A 20,310-nucleotide genomic window follows, 5' to 3' on the forward strand; every position below is an offset into this window, starting at 1 on the left:
GGATGATTGGTTAAAAAACACACAGCTTTCCGTTTCAGAGTGAAACATCAAAATAAAATCCTCCAAAAATCCATTGCACAGGTTATTTAATTTAACTTCTATTGTAGTCTTGTTTTCCTTGTATCTGCTTTTATCCCTTTTTCATATTCAAAATAAATCATCAATCAATCGGTTGCTCCATCGATCAATCCAACAGATGGGGTTCGTGCTGTTGAAGGGCATCATAAAATGCTGCTCTGATTTTTATCCCCCCTTTTTGTAGCCTTGTCATGTACAGAGTCCTCATTTGCTCCATGCTCGTCTTGTCAGCTTGAATCCTGGCATAGACTTCAGGATGGACCATGGGTCCTAGGCTGTCGACTATAGCCATGACTGTAGACACGTTCTGAGTCAACTGTGCTCTGTGCTGGATCACAAATTGTGCTGTATGTAAGAGAAAAGGACAGTGATTGAGTTTAAAGGGATCGTCTTATTTTTTGTTTTGTTTTCTGAGCTCAATTGCACCCAAAGAAACTGAACTTTTAACCTTCAGTAGATTTTCTGTGGTCTAACAGGTGCTCTCTGATGTAAGAGTTCACAAATCCCATATATGACATAACAATTGAGGGATTATTGCCTGTTTTCATTGCAGCTCAAAAGGCTTCAGAACCCACCGAGAAAACCCCAGAACACAGAAAATCCGCTGAATGTTCAATGTTCAGGTTGTGTGGGTGTAATTGAGGTCATAAAACCTAAAAGAACAGTATGTCATTATAGCATATATATTGTATATAGTCATATACGGTACATTCACATATTAGTGTTAACAGTTGGTGCATACTACATATAATACTACCAACGGAAGCAAGAACAGAAAAGCTCACCTTTTTCTCCATCAGTTTTTTCTGAAGTCAAACTCTCGTCAGCATTCTGTTGTTACACAATAATGTTATTTAAATCATTATCATGCCTGAGTGCTATTGGCTACAGTAGTTAGTGGTCTTTAATCTGAAAACCAACAATGAGATGCATTTTGGCCCCTGCTAGATTTCATGTAATATAACCACTAACGATTCAGTAAATCTCTCAATACAACATTTTAATTAGGCCTTGTTTAACACTTAATTCATGAAAATGGTGTGTGAGGAGAGTAGGCCTATATAGAGGCTATCTTAGTGGCAGCGGTGGCCGAACGGATTGCGGAGCGGGCTTGATACCGGAAGGTCGCCAGTTCGAATCAGCGGTCTGACACGTTAAATTTACCACCGCTGAAGTGCCCTTGAACAAGGCATTGAACCACTACGATGAAATGTTCTATGAGCAGGGCCTGGCTGGAAACAAGTTCTTGAGCTTAGCCCAGATACCCTGGGTAAATATAGTAATCATTTCATTTCATTTCATCTGCATTGCCTATGTGGAGACTGAGACCCCTTGCACACCCAGAACATTTTCACCACCCCCCAACCCATCCTTGTCCAATAGGCATGTTAGCAGCGAGGAGACAGGGCAAGCTGTCCTCTCACACATTGACGCATATATGCATTATCCATATCCATTGACCCGCTGAGCGCTGTTCAGAGGTGGACAGCCGCTGGCCTGCCGGCGGGGGCAATGGGGCTCAAGAGAATGATGACGGGATATTTCTCCATATAAATAATCGATCATTTCAGTAGCAAGAGCATCAAATGTCTTCTAAATCTAGTCAACCAGGCCTGCAGTAGGCTATGCACTGGACAAAATGTGCATGACATTATTTCAATAAACTATAGAAATACGAGGAAATGACAGAGGGAGAAACAGTATCCAACATCAACTTTAACGACTGCGACACAGGATTTTTCACAAGACTACGGTCATTATATTATTGCCATCACCTGGGTGGATCAGACTCAGTCGTGTAACTTTCCTGACATTAAGCTGTGTAAATGTTCAACAACACAGCCAAGCACAATGACAGCTACGTATGAGGTGACAAAAGCTTGTCTTGCATAGCAACGGTTTATTGCCAAACTATTTGGATTGGCATTGGACAATAGCTTTTTGGGGTGGGGTTTTGCGAAGGGCTAATTGGAGAGAGCAGTGATAGGTTGGATTTTGGGTGACATTAAGTTGCTTAAAGGACAACTTTAACACTCATATTTTACAATCTCTAATACAACCTAAAACATGAATCTTGGGTTAAAAAGGGGGAAAAATAAGAAGAGTTGTCCTTTAACTATGTAGGCCAACTATAGAGCTGGGAAGGTTATGTAGACAATTGTTGACTAGCCTCGGTACCAGGCTTTCATTTTCATCGGCGCAAATGAAAGCCTGGACCGCTCTGGGCGTCAACCCTTCCGGGTGGGCGTCGCTCCAAATGATGTGACGTGCCGGGGGTGACTGACAGATCGGTGAGATCCAATCAGGGCGTGCAAATCTCTGCCGCGACCCGCCCCTCTAGACCAGATACCTAACACATTAGCTTAGACTAATATTGTTGACAAACTCACAATTAAAAGTACAGGCTTTTGATATGAGCCGTCTACATGATAATGTGTATAGTCAGAAAAAACAAAAAGAAACTTTTATGTTGTAGACATAGAGGGACACACTGAAGCTGTATGGACGGACAGACACACGGAAAATCACATGGTAATTAGCTCTTCGCTAAGTCCCACCCAAGCCCGTTCTTGGCCAATGCCACGTTAGCGACGGTTACTATGTTAGGATCCTGGTCACGCTTTCAATGCTGGTCAAAATGTTTCAGCAGTGTCAATAAATATATTTGCTGTACAGCATGTGTGGACCTCAGAAAGAGGGTTTGTTTTCTTACCTTGTTGTGAGCAAACTAGTCCATTCCATGAATTATTTCGCTCCGTTGTGCAGTTTAATAGTACATATTAGAAATAAAAATAGGCTCTCATTGACTTCCATTGTAACGGGGAAACAGCTCTCAAAGTCACTCTTTTAGAACACTAAGCTGATTCTGACCGTTTATGACATCAGGAAAACTCATGCGGTTATATTTTTAATAAAAAATTTCAAGGTTGTCTTGTTTTTGTTTTGACTTCAGTGTTGCCACATTGTGTGAGAGAAATAAGCCAACCCACCTCCAAAAACAAGCCAACTCTTAAAGCCAAATCAAGAAAAACAAGCCAAAACAAACACAATAATATGACCATATATAATCATAATAAAAAGATTGTATGCATTTATCATTATAAATACTATGTAGGCATATGTCTATGATAATTCATGTTTTGGTAATGTATTACATACACTAATTATTAGCCTTAAGCCAAAAGTAGCGGGAAATAAGCAGACCTGGCAACCCTGACAAGTTTGTGTGGTAAGAAGTTCCGGTTTGCCTTCAAAACGATCTGATTGGTCCAAATCTGTACACCCACTTCTGAAGTAGCCTCGGTCTCAGGCCGTTGGATGTAAACATTAAACAAATGTATTTGATCTCGTCCACTTGTCGCAAACACCATACACAATTTTGGACGTGTTTGAGGGAGACACTTTAGGATAAATGTCTGGGACTGCAGCTGGGTGCATCTCAAACAGCATGGCGACTTGTTTACAAACGAGAGTTGGGAACACCAGAACCGCTTCACACCAAAATAGTTACTTTATAAATCTATCAAAAGACGAAAATAAAACGAGTTTTCCTGATGTCATAAACTGATTCATGGAATGGACTAGTTTGCTCATAACAAGGTAAGAAAACAAACCATCTTTCTGAGGTCCACACATGCTGTACAGCAAATATATTTATTGACACTGCTGAAACATTTTGACCAGCATTGAAAGCGTGACCAGGATCCTAACATAGTAACCGTCGCTAACGTGGTATTGGCCAAGAACGGGCTTGGGTGGGACTTAGCGAAGAGTGAATTCTAAGAAAGTCTAAAAGAACTATCTAGAATGTTTAGCTGAAGCTGACTCTCTTGATATGACATTATTAAGCAAAACCTTTGCTGCCATCTAGTGTATGAAGGGTAAAATTACATCACACTGCCTCCATCTTGACAGCAAGGTGCTAACTAGGTGCAACTTCAGACAGCCCATTCATCCAAACAGAAAAGACCTGTCTAATTGTATTAAACAATGTCAAACTCACCAACATTGCAGCTGTACGAAAAGCTTGAATTATCCACTTTCTATCTGCAAAGTGTTTGTTTCATAAAAATCACCACCGTAAATCCAGCTACTTCTTGTCAAGAAATACCTTGCAGGGGATTTATTTTTCTAAGTGTTGAAGTTTGGAAGTGCTCGATGTAGATCACTCAACGGCCCATGTGTACCACCTGTTTTTATTTGCACATAATGCAGGAGGCAGCAGGAGTTTGCATGCTTTACTGATAACGAGCGCTTCCACACTTAATCTATAATATAATCAATGATTCATCTGCAAGGAAGTAGCCCATAACGTGGATTTTTATGAAACAAACACTTCAAGCTTTTCGTACAGCTGCAATGTTGGTGAGTTGGACGTTGTTTAAATCATTACAATTACAATTAGACAGGACTTTTCTGTTTGGATGAATGGGCTGTCAATGGGAAGTTGCTCCTAGCACCTTGCTGGCAAGATGGATGCGGTCTGCATAAAGTCAATAGGTCTCCACACACTGCATGGGATGAAAGTCAATAGGTCTCCACACACTGCATGGGATGTCTGCATAAAGTCAATAGGTCTCCACACACTGCATGGGATGAAAGTCAATAGGTCTCCACACACTGCATGGGATGTCTGCAAACGCTTATGTGTATAGGCTCTATAAACAATTAAGGCCTACAGTCACAAGGTGAGACTGTGAGGGTATGTGCACAGTTTTCTCTATTGTCAATCTTTTGTTAGTGTGTTAACAGCTAAAATATAGAACTTGCCCAGCTCAGCTCTAATTATTAACGGGTGTCAGGTAACTGAAAACCCACCTCGCCACAGATGACTTCTATCTCCAGCAAGTAGCCTAAGATTTAGACTATGTATTTATCGATTCTGACATTTTCAATCTACGATATCTCTAACCCTAACCTAAACATAACCGCAAGCATGGGAGCAGTGCATGTTCGCCAACCTTAATGCATGTTTGGACTAACGGGACTTCGGATTTATGGGCAGTTCCCCATTACCCATGGTTCAGAGGATGTTTCCCCCCGGACCTCAACATGTACAAATGCAAAATCTAAGGTGCTCACTGCTTACCCTGCTGCCCCACTTGTCAGGTCGGCCTGCGTCCAGTGTTTAAAACCCATAGGTCTGTAGTTTTCAATAAAATTAAGTGTTTTGATCCACTGTCTCGGAATCTGTCATCCATTTTGGATCTCTCCTCGTCTCCCCCAATGGGAATGGGTGCAACTGGCTGCGCAACCCTGACCGCCAAGGGAGGAGAGATCCAAGATGGATGACAGATTCCGAATTTCCGAGACAGAGTGGATCAAAACACTTTGGTGTGTAGTTTTTTATTGAAAACTACACACCTACAAGTTTTAAACACATTGCGCAGATAAACCAGACAGGTGGGGCAGCAGGGTATAGCACCTTAGATTTTGCATTTGTACATGTTGAGAGCAATTCTAGGTCCGGGCGGAAAAATCTCTGAACTCTTGTAGATTGAAAATGTCAGAATCGATAAATACATCTACGAGAGTCTAAATCTTAGGATATCCAGCACTCACACCATTTATGTGTAATTGCGAATACATGTCTAAAAGTTCCAATTTACACTAAAGTGACTAGATGTTTATCATATTTTATTCACATTTTGTGATATGAGCTGATGCGAGTCCAGGAGTCCCAGTTGATTCTGGTTGCTAATCTTCCTAATTTGTGTAATGCACAACAACAGCATGCAATGACAACGTGTATCTCTATCTCAGGTCATAATTGATTTGCTGGCTCGTGTTGGTTTATGCTTTTTCAGATTTCATAGTTTCATGGTAGTTAATTTTGGTCCATTTGCCTGTATGGCGGACAAACGTTGAGCCTTTTACCTGCTTTGGGGGTCCTTTACTTTTTCCAAAACCACCATGATCCACTCCTACATCTCTTGACACTGCTGTTGAAAGAGGTGTATGTTTGTTTTATTTAAGACATATTTGTAGACACTATTATGACATATGACATTATTTATTATTCATGATATTGTATGGCTACACGCACGCACGCACGCACGCACGCACACTTGCATACTGTATAATCTGACGGGGACAAATCACAAATGGGTCAGATTTGGCTGCAAGTCCATTTCAGAACAACATCTTTCTACTGTGACGTCCTCAATACACACACACACACACACACACACACACACAATTAATAATTTAAATTATTATAACATCAAAAGTGCAGTATGTGTGAAGAGACAGATATATACCTGGTGAACTGCTACTGAGAACTGGCAGAGAAGGTATAACTGGTGGTAGACTGTAGGTATTTGCCTGTACACACTCCTGTCTGTTCACTTGGTCCTGGTCCTCCTGGAGCAATGGTATTATAACAATCACACCCGTGTGAACTGAGTGGTGCAAGGTCTTATATAGACTGATCAGCTGTGGTCTGACGTAATGAAATCACACCCGTGTGAACTGAGTGACCATAACAACCATGCTCGTTTTTTTGGTACGAACAAACACATGGACACGTGGACACGTAAACTAACAAAGCCAGTTGTTGGAGTGGTTTGCACCACTCAAAAACAGAGTGAATACACAGCAAGGTTATTTTTGAGTGGTGTAAACCACTCCTACAACTGGCTTTGTTAGTCTGTCTGTCTGTCTGTGCGTAAAAAATGAGCATGGTTGCTACGGTCACCCAGTTCACACAGGTGTGATTTCATTACGTCAGACATTACGTCAGACCACAGCTGATCAGGCTATATAAGACCTTACACCACTCAGTTCACACGGGTGTGATTTTTTACAAAGGAAAGGAAAATTAGTGCACGTAGGCCTACCTACCAGCTCTGTCAAGACTTCATAAGTAGCCTTATTGATTCCCTTCTCATGCCTTGAAAAAACATCACTTGTCACGCCAATGCATTCTGAAAGAAAGAATAGATATTTGGCCATTTTATCGTATAATTCAAAACAGAATTATAACTCTGTATCAGAATGAATGCTGTGCATATACATGAAGATTATATTTATTGTTTTTGCAGTAATTACATTTAACAAAATGATACCCTAAATTTAAGCTATATTCTGGCCTCTAAGGTATATTTCTCACATAATACTGTATGTCCAAATTATATTTTTGCCATGATTTGATGTTTTCAGAATTGACATATCTGTAAATGCACCAAATCTCTGGTGTCTCAAATTCGACACACACGTTCCACACCCCCAAAGGGAGTGCAGCAGTGCCCGGTGTCGAGTCGGTTGGATCCACAGTTGTCCAGAACCGCCACAAAAGGCCTCTGCCCAGGCTCTGGACAGGGCCCCTGCCCAGACTCTGGACAGGGCCCCTGCCCAGGCTCTGGACAGGGCCCCTGCCCAGACTCTGGACAGGGCCCCTGCCCAGACTCCATATGTGGAGCTGGCCTGTTTTGACATTCCATATTTGGGCATACCTGACACAGAGAGACAGATACAGAAATCTCCATATATGGGCATAAAAGGGACACAGACAGCTGGGTGAAACGGGTACTCTGTACAACGGGTATTGCATGGATCTCCAACTTCTATCGTTACCGACTCGGTGCTCTACAGTCGGGCCCTGGTCTACTAGGGTCTAGTATGATACAAATACATTAATACACTACTATGAAATATAAAATTGTAAATCTGAGTATTGATGTAATTTCACCTCTAAAGGAGGGCCTCTTTGTGGACTCGGCATCCCAGCACCTCTTCATGAGGCCAACCAGCTCCTCCAAACCATCTGCCTCTTTCTGCTCAATTTGGTCAAGATCGGGTCTGTCTCCCTGTTTAATCCTGAAGACCAGAAGGCTGTAACCACTCCCCGCTATGCATAAAACACAGGACACATATTGGTGCATGTATGTGGCTGTTTGTTTTACAGATTTGGAAAGTGCTGGAATTAACAAGGTTTAGATTGGTCTAAGATGTTTTCAAATTGCTTTACACAGAAAAGAGGAAACACTAAATGAGTGTAGTGTTGGTGAAAGGCTCATTAACAAAGCAAACCTGTGGGTTGTGGGGAAGTGAAACTTCCTCTCATATATCCACATTTGAACTTGTGAGAGATACATTACAATCACTCTTTTTTATTTAAGTTTATATCTGCTACTGTATTCAAATGGAATACGAAATAATTTACCTGGGTAGGGCTCCTTTCCAGTAAGAATGGTCCAGAGAAGTATACCGTAGCTAATAAGAGGGGTAAAAAAAACAAAAGTTATAAATAATGAACACAATTTTAACTCTATTACGTGCTTTTGTTCAAAAGTTTACCTGTAAATATCATAAGAGCGAACACGATTGTATGAGCGTTCAAAAGCTTCCGGTGGTGTGTAGGCTGCAGTACCCCCATGGTCACCGTTGTCGCTGGTCTTCAAAACGCTGGTGGACACGCTAGACAAGCCAAAATCTGATATCTGTTGAAATAAAGAGGTTTCTGATTTATTTATATAGAAATTTGAAGAGACCCAGTGAGGGCAAAGATCATTTTCTTGAGATGGTAATCAAACTGTTGGTTGCCATGGCATTAATTGGTAGAGCAAGCACAGGGTGCTCCATGATTAATTTGAATACAAAAGTAGATGGATGGATATTATTATTGCGACGGTCGCAGTTAACTATGGAATTGTGCATTTCCCGTCAGTGTGTTGGTCGGGCACCATCAGTGTTTTGGTGACCTGCTGTCGCAGGTAAGCCCATATATGGAGATCTCTGATGTCATCAATATTGGCCAGCAACTCTACATCTGACCTCAAACCTCAAACCCTTAGATCTCCATGGATATATGTCAGAACCTGTTCTGTCTTATACCTGTCCATTCAAACTCTAGACGGGCCTGCCCCAAAGTTATTAGTGCAGCCGTGTCTGGCAGCCGGCGAAAACTAGAATTCTGAACAGGCCCACCTGTCCATTCAAACTCTAGACGGGCCTGCCCCAAAGTTATTAGTGTTATTAGCTGCCCGGCAGCTGGCGATAACTAGAGTTCTCAACAGCCCTGAAAATGAAGGCCTGGCCCTACCTGGGCCCTCATCAAACCCTGTACACTCAAGAGAATGTCCCCGCTACCACCCTTAGATCTCCATATACTGTATGGAGCTCACCTGTTCTGACATTCCATATGTTGATCTGACCTCATCAAACACTGTACACCCCATACATGTTCCTTATATGGCCAGTACAGTGATCTGACCCCCCATGCCAAAGCGCCAGCGCTCGCCCAGCAGTCTGCCGTCAACGAGGCGGATGTGTGCCCTCAGGCGTCTTACTGTATTTACCTTAGCATTTAAGTTGGCATCCAGTAGTACATTGGCTGGCTTCAGGTCCATATGCACAAGTGGTATTTTCTTACTGTGGAGGAAGTTCATAGCCAGGGCCACCTGGTTGGCCAGGCGGAAAGCCAGGGGCCAGGGTGGGGGCTTAGAGAGGGCCTTCTGGAGGGACTGCAGGGAGCCTCTCTCCATCAGCTCCATGACTATACCCTGCCTCTTGGTAACGCCCAGGCCAGGGGGACAGCCCTGGTACATCCCATAGACCCTGGGAAAATACTGAATGATGGCAGAGTCCATATGATCAGCCTCTCGCCACAGGGCGGGACACGAGGCGTCAGAGCTGCAGAAGGGCAGGCAGCCGGACCAGTTTAGGAAGAGAGAGAGAGACAGCATTTACGCAGTTACATGAAACTGACTTTGATAGGACTGAAGATAATGAAATCAGTCATTAGTGTGAAATAATATACCAGATAAAATTCCCATCGCAATGATTTAGACTTTATCATCATTACCCAACATGAAGCAGCTTAATGGCCACTTCAAAGTGCCAGTCCTTGTGTTTGGCCCTTAAGACCTCTCCAAAGCCCCCTGAGCCAAGGCTTCGCCAGTTCTCCAGGCTTTCATCGCCGATTGTCTCTCTGCCACGCTGTGTCAGCTGTCAGCACGGAACATACAGTACACTTTAACGGTACATTCCACTAATGGCATGTCTACTAAACATACATATATATTATTATTATTATTATTTATTTATTTTGAGGGGCGCCTATACAGGTTTAATGTTTGTTTTTAGTTCAATGTTTATTTTAAAAATGCCATTGACAACGAAGGGAAAATGTACGTCATATTGTCCCTCATTACGTCATATTGTCCCTCATTACGTCATATTGTCTCTTTATTGTTAATGGCATTAAATGTTTGTGTTGGCACTTTTTATGTTACATCACCATTACATCACCTAATCAACATGAGTTAGACTTTAATATATTAGCACCCCTAAATTCACACGGGTGTGATTTTTTTTAACAGACAGATCGAAAAAGGTCAGTTTTTTAACAATTAAAGCACCAGAAACAAAACAAAAAACAGAAAATAAAATAAAAATAACAGAAAGTGTGTGTGTGTGTGTGTGTGTGTGTGGGGGGGGGGGTCCTGCTCAATTGTGTTCTTCCAGTATGGTAAGGAACCAAGGGTGCATGTGGTTCAGAATCAGAAAGGGCTGCCAGGTTTTGTGGAACGTCTTCAAAGAGCCGTTAAGGGAGAACCTAATCTTTTCAAGTTTGAATACAATATAGAATGTCGTGAATCCATCTATTATGTGTAGGGGGGGAGTGATGTATCCATTTAAGAAGAATTAGTCTTCTGGCAAGTAAAGTTGTGAAGGCAATAACTGGAAGCGTGGAGCTGGACGAATTAGGCATTGAAGGGATACTGAAAAGGGCAGTGAGGGGGTCAGGGTCAACTGGTTCACCCAACACCTCCCCGAGTGAGTTAAACACAGCAGACCAGAACGTTGTCAATTTAGGGCAGGACCAGAACATGTGCGTGTAGTCTGCTGGCGCCTGGCCATTGTTTTCATCTGTTACGTTCATCGGACGGCCCGAATATAGGTCCCAATCGGACCTGTCAGGGTAAATTCGGGGCAGCTTTGCGTTGGTATAATGGACTCTATATATTGCACTGCAATAATCTGTGCCTCGCAGACTGGTACATATAGAGGAGGTATAAACCATGTCTACCGTCTAACACATGCTCCCACTGATCATCTGACATGTTGATACCGAGGTGCTGGTCCCATGCAGGCAGCTCTCAATGAGTGAATAACTTTAAAATAGCGTCATATATAATTGAAGTAAGCTTCCTTTCACCAGCCTCAAGAGACTACTTGTCTCAGACAAGTAGGAGTCCAACATAACAGAGTGCCTGATTTGAAAAAAGCGAAATATGTGCGAATGGGGAGGTTGAATTTAACAGAGTGGTCGGCGAATGATGAAAAAACATTATGAGTATAAAGGTCGTTAATGGACCTTAAACCCTTGTCTGACCAGATGCGGAAGACAGGATCCGTACATGACGGAAGGAAACATAATTTTAAATTAATATAAGTAACTAATTCTACTTCAACATGTTGTACTTTTAAAATTATATTCTACACAAAACCTAAGTATGTCTATTTGTTGTACATTTGAAGGTACATTCCTCCCAAATTTAACATTTAAACACATTTTCATTTATTTTCAACAAGCACATGCAATTGCTCCATAAACGGCTTTTTTCTGTTGCATATAGTAGCCTACATTCATTGTCTTGAAATAGAATGAAATTGCAGAACTACATTGTTCTGTATTTTCGGCGGCTTCGAGATTTGTCATGAATGACCCACTTCCTGATAATAAAGTTTTTTATATAGTTTTCTCTTTCTTTGTTATTATAAATTGTATCACAATTTTAAGGTACTTACCATATCGTGAATGTGTGAAATATTATAGTCCTCAGATTGCTTTTACTTGGCAGTCGTGTGTCGCTGTCCACTGCTTTGTGTCCCACCCTCTTATCTGCTCTCTGTGGATAATACCTGGTACTGCTCTGGGACTTTGGGGTGGGGTTTGTTGTACATGAGGAGGGCCAAGGGGTGGCATCCATCCAGTGCAGCAGCAATGTGCTTGTGTTGAATATAGGCAATGTATCTCATATCCTGCCAGTATTTCTGAATTTTATATTCTGAATAATATCCAGAATATATGAGCGTGGCCCTCTCCCTTGTGGCCACACTGTCTCCAGCATGGCTGTTCTGTTTTCAATTGTCTTGACTTAATTTTAGGTTTGATTGATTGATTGAAGAATTTATTAACAGTTTGCAGAATTACAGTACATTTCAAGCACAAACTCAATACAAAGGCTGTTAACTGTGAGTGGACGACCCAATTAAGCATTACACTTGTTTCCAATAGGGTCCACCATGTTCAAATCATCAAAACATTTAGAGACGTACAAATAGACACTTCTATAGACAGAACAGGAATTCATCAAAACAGAACAGGAATGTAATAAAGAATCTCATTAGGTTCTATATAGGCAATGTATCTCATCTGTTTCAAATTGGTGTGAGTCTGACACTGTGACTGTGTCAATCAGGTCCATTGATTTAACAGTAGTCAGAGACACTGCAGGCAAAGTAGTCAATGGGACTAGTCAATGGGAGAGCCAAGGGGTGGCACACTGACTTGTATAGGAATGTGCCTCACCTGATTGGCTGCCCTGTCTCTCTTGTCTTGCAGATGTACTGTCAGACCAAGGCAGCTCCTGTTGTTTTGTTTATTTTCACTTAATTTTTATTGATGAAAAGACAGACAACAAAACAAAACAAAAAGACAAGACGAAAAAAAGAACAAAAAGAGGAAGACAAAAACAAAAAACAAAAGACAAAGCTGCATTTTTCATATTACAAGATACATTAATTGAAATCCTATTGCATTATCGCTAGGCTGAGAGAAGAGATCCCACTTTTCCAACTTTTTATATATAGAACTTATCCTCTTGAAGTATGAATGTTAGTTTTTCCATAACATACAGTTCCTCAGTAATGTCCATCCAATGTTCTTTCGTTGGTGGGTCCTGTTGGTACCAGTGTTGTGTGATCGCTTTCTTACTTGTTGCTAAGAGGATCTTGATTAAATATTTATCATGTATTAGAAACTCTTCAGGGATATTTCCCAGCAATAAGAAGGAACAAGTCAGAGGTATCTCAAAACACAGAATGGTCTCCAAGGTGGAGTGGATATCCTGCCAGTATTTCTGAATTTTAGGACAAGTCCAGAATATATGAGCGTGGCCCGCTCCCTTGTGGCCACACTGTTTCCAGCATGGCTGTTCTGTTTTCAATTGTCTTGACTTAATTTTAGGTGTAATAAATAATCTCATTAGGTTCTTCCAACAGAATTCTCTCCACATTCTTGAGTTGGTGGACGTAATTTGTGTTTTGCACATATTTACCCATTCCTCTGTAGTGATGGTATTCTCCAACTCTTTTTCCCAATTAGTTTTAATGTATTCTGTGGAGTTGGCCCTAGCTGAAACCAAGGCATTGTATACTGTATACAATGCCTGAGTCCAAAAGAGTAGTGTCTAGTGACTAGACACTACTCTTTTGGACTCATGCTTATAAACTCCTGTTGTTTTGAAGGGATGGATACTTTATTTATCCCCGAAGGGACATTCGTGCTATACAAATAAAGGTGACTTGACTTGACACCAAAATTTGAGGATTGATATACAGTGTATGGCAAACGGATCCTGTTGGAAGTGTTTTATTATGGACTCTCATGTTAACAAAATACATTAGCTCTGTGGTAAATATCTTGCGTTGTTTCTCTCTCTCTCTCTCTCTCTCTCTCTCTCTCTCTCTCTCTCTCTCTCGTGTCTGTGTCACTGGCATACACACTAGACAAAAGCCACGATGAGACGTGTTTCATTTTAAATTATTAATGTTCCCCACTGCACTTACCGCCGAAATCTGAAAATCTCTGCTGTCTGGAGCCCAGGTACTGGAGCCAATAACTAAAACGCACACACACACGCACGTACACGCACGTGCACGCACGCACGCACACACACACACACACTGTGTCTGATATACTTGTGCTGCCTGCCCGGCATCAATAGGCGCGGTCTGCTCTCTCCTCCCTCCCACCCATCCCAGCCTCTCGGTTACGCTCCGCCACAGCGTGTATCTCTCTCTCTCTCTCTCTTACTATCAGCTGCTCTCATACTCCATCGCTCGCTCTCCCCTTATCTCGTCCTCTATTCTTTGTGCTTTTCTTTTCCTTCCTCCTCCTGACATTCTCATGTTATTTTCTTTCTCCTCTCCTCATCTCTCCGTGTTGCCTTTCTCTCCTTGCTTCGTATGGTGACGGATGAGGCAGGCGCCAGTGCTGCCAAGGCGAGCTCTCTGCACTGTACCGGCTCAGCTCACCGTGAGCAGAGGAGAGGGCGTGCGCTTTGCTGTAGACTTGTCCCCGAGGGAGGAGGAAGGCTGTGGACTCGGAGGGAGGTGGGTCGCTGAGGGGGGGTGCTGCATGGACTGGTGGTGACTGAGGCAGGGGAGTGGAGGGTTGTGGGGCATCACAGATCTTTTTGGTCAGAAGCGACAGGAGAGTTTGCAGAAAGGAACGGACGGGCGGGCGGGCGGGCACGAAAGCCACGTGGAGAAGAGCATCTTCCGTATGGAGGAGCATCTTGGAGGAGCCGGATCCACTTTATGCTGAGAGAGAGGGAGGAGAGCAGGACAATCCAGGACAAAACGAGGAGCAGATACGGGGGAGCCGTATCTGCTGGTGGGTTGTGAGAGACCTTATTTTTTCTGGAGGTGTTGTTGGTCGACAGGGGGGTGCTGCTGCGGGGTCATTGTCGAAAGTGCAGAGCAGGAGGAGAAGGAGGAGGAGGGAGGGTGCGCTCTGTTAACAGATCAAAGGAGGAGAGTCCCCGCACCATCTTCAGTCTATAAGGAGCCAGAGAGAGACACTGCATGGCTCTCCAGTGGCGAGGAGGAGTGCCAGGGTGATAGAAAGACATACAGTCAGTGTTAAGGAGATGCAGCGTGCTGTCTGAGAAATCTCGCCAAAGGATCGAGTGACAACTCTGCAAGAATAAGGAGGACCAGGGAAGAGGATCATCACAGCGCGGGACCGTTGGAGGAGGGGTTGTCCCGGCTCCAAGTCTCTTTCGGCATCTCAGGAAACCACAGGAGGACCCCATCATGGCCGTCCAACACATGCCCGAAACCGCCGTCGGTCTCCTTATGGTGAGTATATCACCAGGGTACGGTATGTTCCTCAATTGACTTACAGTATAGAGGGTGGGGGGGGGGGGGGGGGGGGGTGGAGGGGCTACACTGCACTCTCTCTCTCTCTCTCTCTCTCTCTCTCTCTGTCTGTTTGTCTGTCTTTCCTTAGAGAATATAAAAGAAAGGCTTTGAGCTGTCATCTCATTAAAAAAGAGGATGCTGCTTGTTCTTGCCCCTCCCCCTCTACTACAACTATCTCCCATTCTGAAAGTGGCTCATGTCTGGGGACATTCAGCAACTATAGCTATAGTACTTTCCCTTCGCTACAGGGAATCCCATTCCATGCTGCTGGTGGTGTGTCCGCTGTACAGTAGCTTTGTCTATACCTGCTCCACGTGCACTGCAAGGTCCTGCTGCAGTGAAGTGTGGGAGGATCCATGCTATTAGTTAGGGGGAGCGGGGTGGGGTTTAGGATGAGGTCTGTGTCTGTGCATGTGCGTGTGCGTGTGCGTGTGCGTGTGCGTGTGCGTGTGCGTGTGCGTGTGCGTGTGTGTGTGTGTGTGTGTGTGTGCGTGTGCGTGTGCGTGTGCGTGTGTGTGTGTGCGTGTGTGTGTGTGTGTGTGTGTGTTCACCGCGAGGCCATTCCTCTGTGCTAATAAAGGTCATTAGGAGGGTGGACAGAGAATGATTCCCATTCCCAACAGTAGAAGACAGACACATAGGGGACCCATCTGGGGCCTGGAAACTGATCTCTCAGACTCAATGCATAATCATTGCTGTCGGGTGGAAACCACCTAACTCCATTTTTGAGGTTTTAGATGTTTTGTTTTTTCATAAATCAGTGCTATTGAATTGAAATTGGAGTTAGGTAGGTGGTTTCTTGCAGACAGCAGAGCTATAACTTGGCCAAATCTGCAAAAAATAAACCTGCCCGACAGACAAGAGACCATAAGAGCAATCTGTAGATTTTACTGATCGGTTTTATTTTGCCCAGAAGGGCGAACCGGTTCGACACATCCAGAAAGGAAAAAGGAGCTGTGCTGCATGCAGTCCATATTTATAGGACCTTGTTATGATATAAGCCATTTCCTCTGTGACGTCACGTGACACAGATTGGCTCGGCTTGGCCTGCTTCAGGCCTGGCCAAGGAGCGTGCAGATAGGCTCGGCTTGGCCTGCTTCAGGCCTTGCCAAGGAGCGCGACAGTGTAGAAACGCACTGAAAAGGCAACCCATCAGTGGTGGAAAGTAACTAAGTACATTTACTTAAGTACTAAGTACGATTTTGAGTATTTCCATTTTCCAATACTTTTACTTCTACTCCACTACATCTTGGATCCAAAATATTGTACACTACATTTATTTGAAAACTTTACACTTTGTTAACCACTACAGCCCTGTATACACAGATTTGTGTACTTTGTAGCCTACTTTTGGTACTTTAAGGAAATTTTGATACCAATACTTTAGTACTTTTACTCAATTTGAATGCCGGACTTTTACTTGTTGTAACAGAGTAGTTCTATATTGCAGTATTGATACTTTTACTTGAGTAAAACAACCCATTGACTCCTCTCACTCCTGTCCATCCTTAGCAGCTAAAAAAAGAAGAACAAAAAAGAAAAGTGGTATTCCGTAACCGCGTGTGACGCGTGTCACACTCACACAGATAACGGTTCAATGAACTGGAACACTCAGAGTGGTTCAAATGATGACTTCTGTATTTGGGGGAGAGCTTGTTCTGTTCATTCTCATTCTATAGTGTCGGTGGCGTGCATTCCCACAGGGGTGTCACACCTCGCTGCACTACCTGCTATCTCCACCTGTCATGGCTGTCTGTTACTATAGCGATTGGCCATGCAACCCACTGGGGGTGGAGGCCGGGGGGGGTGAAGAGGAGGGTGGGGCGGGGGGGATAGAGGAGGAGAAGAGCACAAGAAGTGACGGACAGGTCAGAGGAAGCCGGTACACGGGGGAAAGGGATAAGTGGCAGTGGCAGGAGGTGGAACGTATAGGAGGAGAGAGGAGGAGGAAAGGAAGGCTTTTGTTTTGGCACTCGGTTAGACGACACAATCACGTCTCCCGTCAAAATATCTCATCCTCCTCGAGGCCTTGTCTCAGACGTAACCACGTGTATACCTATAGCGTTCCTATTCTGGGGCAAACGTTCAGTGAAAATAGCAGATCTACGAGCTTACAACACGTTGCATTGTGATGTGTTGTGTAACCTTGAAGATTGTCTAATTTACCAAGTATAGAGCCCTGGGAGAACATGTCCATGGCGATCTGAGGGTTTAAGTTCTTTGATTCATACAAGTTTACAGTAGTTGCGTACAAGCGTCACACACCCAAGTATAAATCACGCATTGGTTGCTTGCCAGTGTCGTGTGCCAAAATGGCAGATCTACAAGCAAATGCAACACGTTGTGAGTTATTTTTGTGTGCAAAACTGGCGCCCAACTAAGTACAATCAATGTGCCTTCTAGCACAGCCGAGAGACGACAGGCTCGGTAGACGAGCACAATATCACCACGCTGACAGACTGTCCGCCTTGTTCCCCTAAATCCATTTTGCAATACTGCCTCCATGAGCGTTATCTTATCACATACAGTAGGGGGTTCTCATACAAGCACCCTATGAGCTGTCAGCCCTAGATCATACGGCTGTCAACACATTTAGCAAGCTCGTAAAAAGAAAAACAAGCTCACCAACTGTTTACTGTCACTCTTCAGCTGTGATTATAAACTCCACATTAAGCCGCAACCTTCTGTTTTCGCTGCAGTTAAAATAGCTCGCAATAAACTGTATAGTTTTCCAATAATAAATACAAATTGTTGTGCATGATGATGACGTTTAGTGGGAGTCAATGGGAGTCACACTGTTGTGTATGAAATATTGTTATTGTTTAACTTGTGTGAATTCTGTCATGGTGAATTTTTCATTAAATGTGAAATGCATTCACTGAGGAGATCAGCAATTTGTTCATAGGATACATGACATTTGTATTCACATGATGTTCGGAGCATGAACCTAGTTTAATTATTCATGTTTCAGCAGGTGTGTGTGTGTATGTGTGTATGTGTGTGTGTGCGTGCGTGCGTGCGTGCGTGCGTGCTATAGTGTACTTGTCAAGATTAATATTGATGATGCTTCCTCCTCACTCTGCGCGTATTAATATTTCAGGTGGAGTGATTAGCATCCCCAGTAATTACAGGAACTGCTTTTAATAACTCACAGTGCAAACTGCCTACAGCAAACAACCAATACATCATATATCAAATAGAATGTAGTTACAGATAGACAGACAGAAAGACATACGTGCGTTCGTTCATTTGTGTGTGCGTGTGCGACTGTGCGTAAATGCAAAGTCCAGGACCGGTTAACAAATCTGTGCCATGTTGGGAGTGAGAGGCTTTCTGGATTTGACCTTTGATGGTAATCCTGTCTCCTTCTCCCTGTCCCAATTTACTCTCTATTGAGAGCCTCTCAAAAGCATAATGAAAGATTCTACTAATAATGTTGCTGTCGTGCATTTTACATAAAAATGGCATATGGCTTGACTCACGCAAACTCAAAGGCATTCCTGCATGCGTTAGACAAGAATGGAGATACCTTATAGGTAATCACCAGTTGACCATCAAAGACACATATACTTACACTCTCTCACACAACACACTGAGGGTGAGGGAGAAGAAAAATGTAGAAATCATGTGTATGTGCAGTATACACTACAGTATGTATGTATACGCACACATATATACTCACATACAGAGCAACATTATGGTCATTCAGTTATTGGCGGGGAAGTGAGCTCATTCAATGACTCACAAACCGGAAAAAGACATTTTCGAGTGCTCACTGCTCATCCATTGAGCTGCCGATACAAACACACAAACTAAATTGTATTTTAGCTCTCCTCAGGGCTCCATTGGTCCGTAAATAATGTGATTGGCCAAGCTTTGCTGTAGCTGAGCCATAAAACAGAATGGTCTCAAGCCTGTCATAGGCGCCGAGCCAACTAGGCCTGAGTGCTGCTCAATTTGATTGAGTGTTCAGGCCAATATCCTTGTAGATTCATGGTTATGATTATGAATGAGTAAAATTATTGGAGTAATATGACTGGATGGGGAATAGATGAATGATTTTTTCCTCCACTTTAATTTAAGCACCTTTATCTTCACTGATCAAGCTATGATACCTACTTAGAGAAATACCATGCTTGACGTGGTGCCTCTTTGTTTTTACTTTTGCAGTGCAAGGACCACAAGCTTGAAAAGAATCTGACAGAATTGTCTTGATCACATGACCATAGAGATAATGTGTACCGATTTGCGTGAGGTTTGCACACAATCTGAAGGACTTTAGTAATATAAATCAAATTGTTATTGTGCTGCTATAACATGCCTGCAAAACATTTGGGGCAGAGGTTCTTTCTTCGCCTCTGTCTAATGGAGCTGGAGAATAGATTACCTGTTTACTGACACACGGACTGAGAGACAGACAGACGGACTGACGGACTGGGGAGGGAGACAGAGAGAGAGCTGCGGAGACAGAGAGGCAATCAAACTCAGAGGGCGTAAGAATGTGTACACTCTCAGAAGTAAATGAACAGTCCAGATGTTACTGTGTGGGATCAGGTATGGGGAGGTGTGTCAGTCTGTGGCCACACGCTGCCTTTTTTGAAGGGCCGTCACCGTCATTGTGGTTCAGAGAGGATCGATAACGCGTTTGAGTCTAACGGGCAGTAACACAGAGACAAGTTGTCATCAGATATTGGAGCAGATACAACCACAGGCTAGTGGAAAGAGTTTAACCTCAACGAGGCATGCTAGGTGTTACTGCCGAGTGCCGAGATTCTTGCCCACAGAGATCATTGTGTTTATACTATCTATATAGCTCATGTGAATAGCCTTTTCCTTGCATGGTGCATGCATGGACACAGAAACCTTGTTGCAAAATTTGCAGTCCTGTTCTTTAGAGACCACATGCATAATATTATAAGAGACCTAAAAATTGCCAAACTTTTGCTTATTAATTGTACCTTTCATGCGGAAGGTTGTGGATTCGAACCCTGCCTGGGGTCGATGTCAGCAAGGGCATGTGGTCGAAGCGGGTTCCTAACGCCAAATCAAATGGGTTCAGAATCAGATCTGAGCCAA

The 20,310-nt window shown here is 43.2% G+C and overlaps 1 protein-coding gene across 2 annotated transcripts; it reads right to left on the minus strand.

The window, feature by feature from the left end:
* Nucleotides 1-20,215, minus strand: LOC306922943 (receptor-interacting serine/threonine-protein kinase 4-like). Of its 2 annotated transcripts, XM_079500861.1 has the most exons (12): nucleotides 20,193-20,215; nucleotides 19,622-19,692; nucleotides 9,884-10,026; nucleotides 9,378-9,711; nucleotides 8,377-8,519; nucleotides 8,243-8,292; nucleotides 7,769-7,927; nucleotides 6,922-7,004; nucleotides 6,339-6,432; nucleotides 5,956-6,020; nucleotides 864-909; nucleotides 1-423 (listed from the first exon to the last, which is right to left on the minus strand). In XM_079500861.1, exons 1-12 carry the CDS (start codon nucleotides 20,197-20,199, stop codon nucleotides 185-187), a joined length of 1,434 nt encoding a protein of 477 aa, XP_079356987.1. In that variant the 5' UTR covers nucleotides 20,200-20,215; the 3' UTR covers nucleotides 1-184. The 2 variants fall into 2 exon arrangements, with proteins under 2 accessions (XP_079356987.1, XP_079356988.1); XM_079500862.1 differs by lacking the exons at nucleotides 19,622-19,692; nucleotides 20,193-20,215 and adding an exon at nucleotides 11,833-11,932.
* Nucleotides 20,216-20,310: the final 95 nt, after the last annotated feature.

This window comes from Electrona antarctica (genome assembly GCF_951216825.1).
Source record: "Electrona antarctica genome assembly, chromosome: 5".
NCBI lineage: Eukaryota > Metazoa > Chordata > Actinopteri > Myctophiformes > Myctophidae > Electrona > Electrona antarctica.

Coding starts and splice junctions, on each gene's coding strand:
- LOC306922943 (XM_079500861.1), bottom strand. Junction 6,433..6,921: donor ATGAAGTCTTGACAGAGCTG/GTAGGTAGGCCT, acceptor CAGGAGGACCAG/GACCAAGTGAACAGACAGGA. Junction 910..5,955: donor GTAAAGGACCCCCAAAGCAG/GTAAAAGGCTCA, acceptor GTGTAACAACAG/AATGCTGACGAGAGTTTGAC.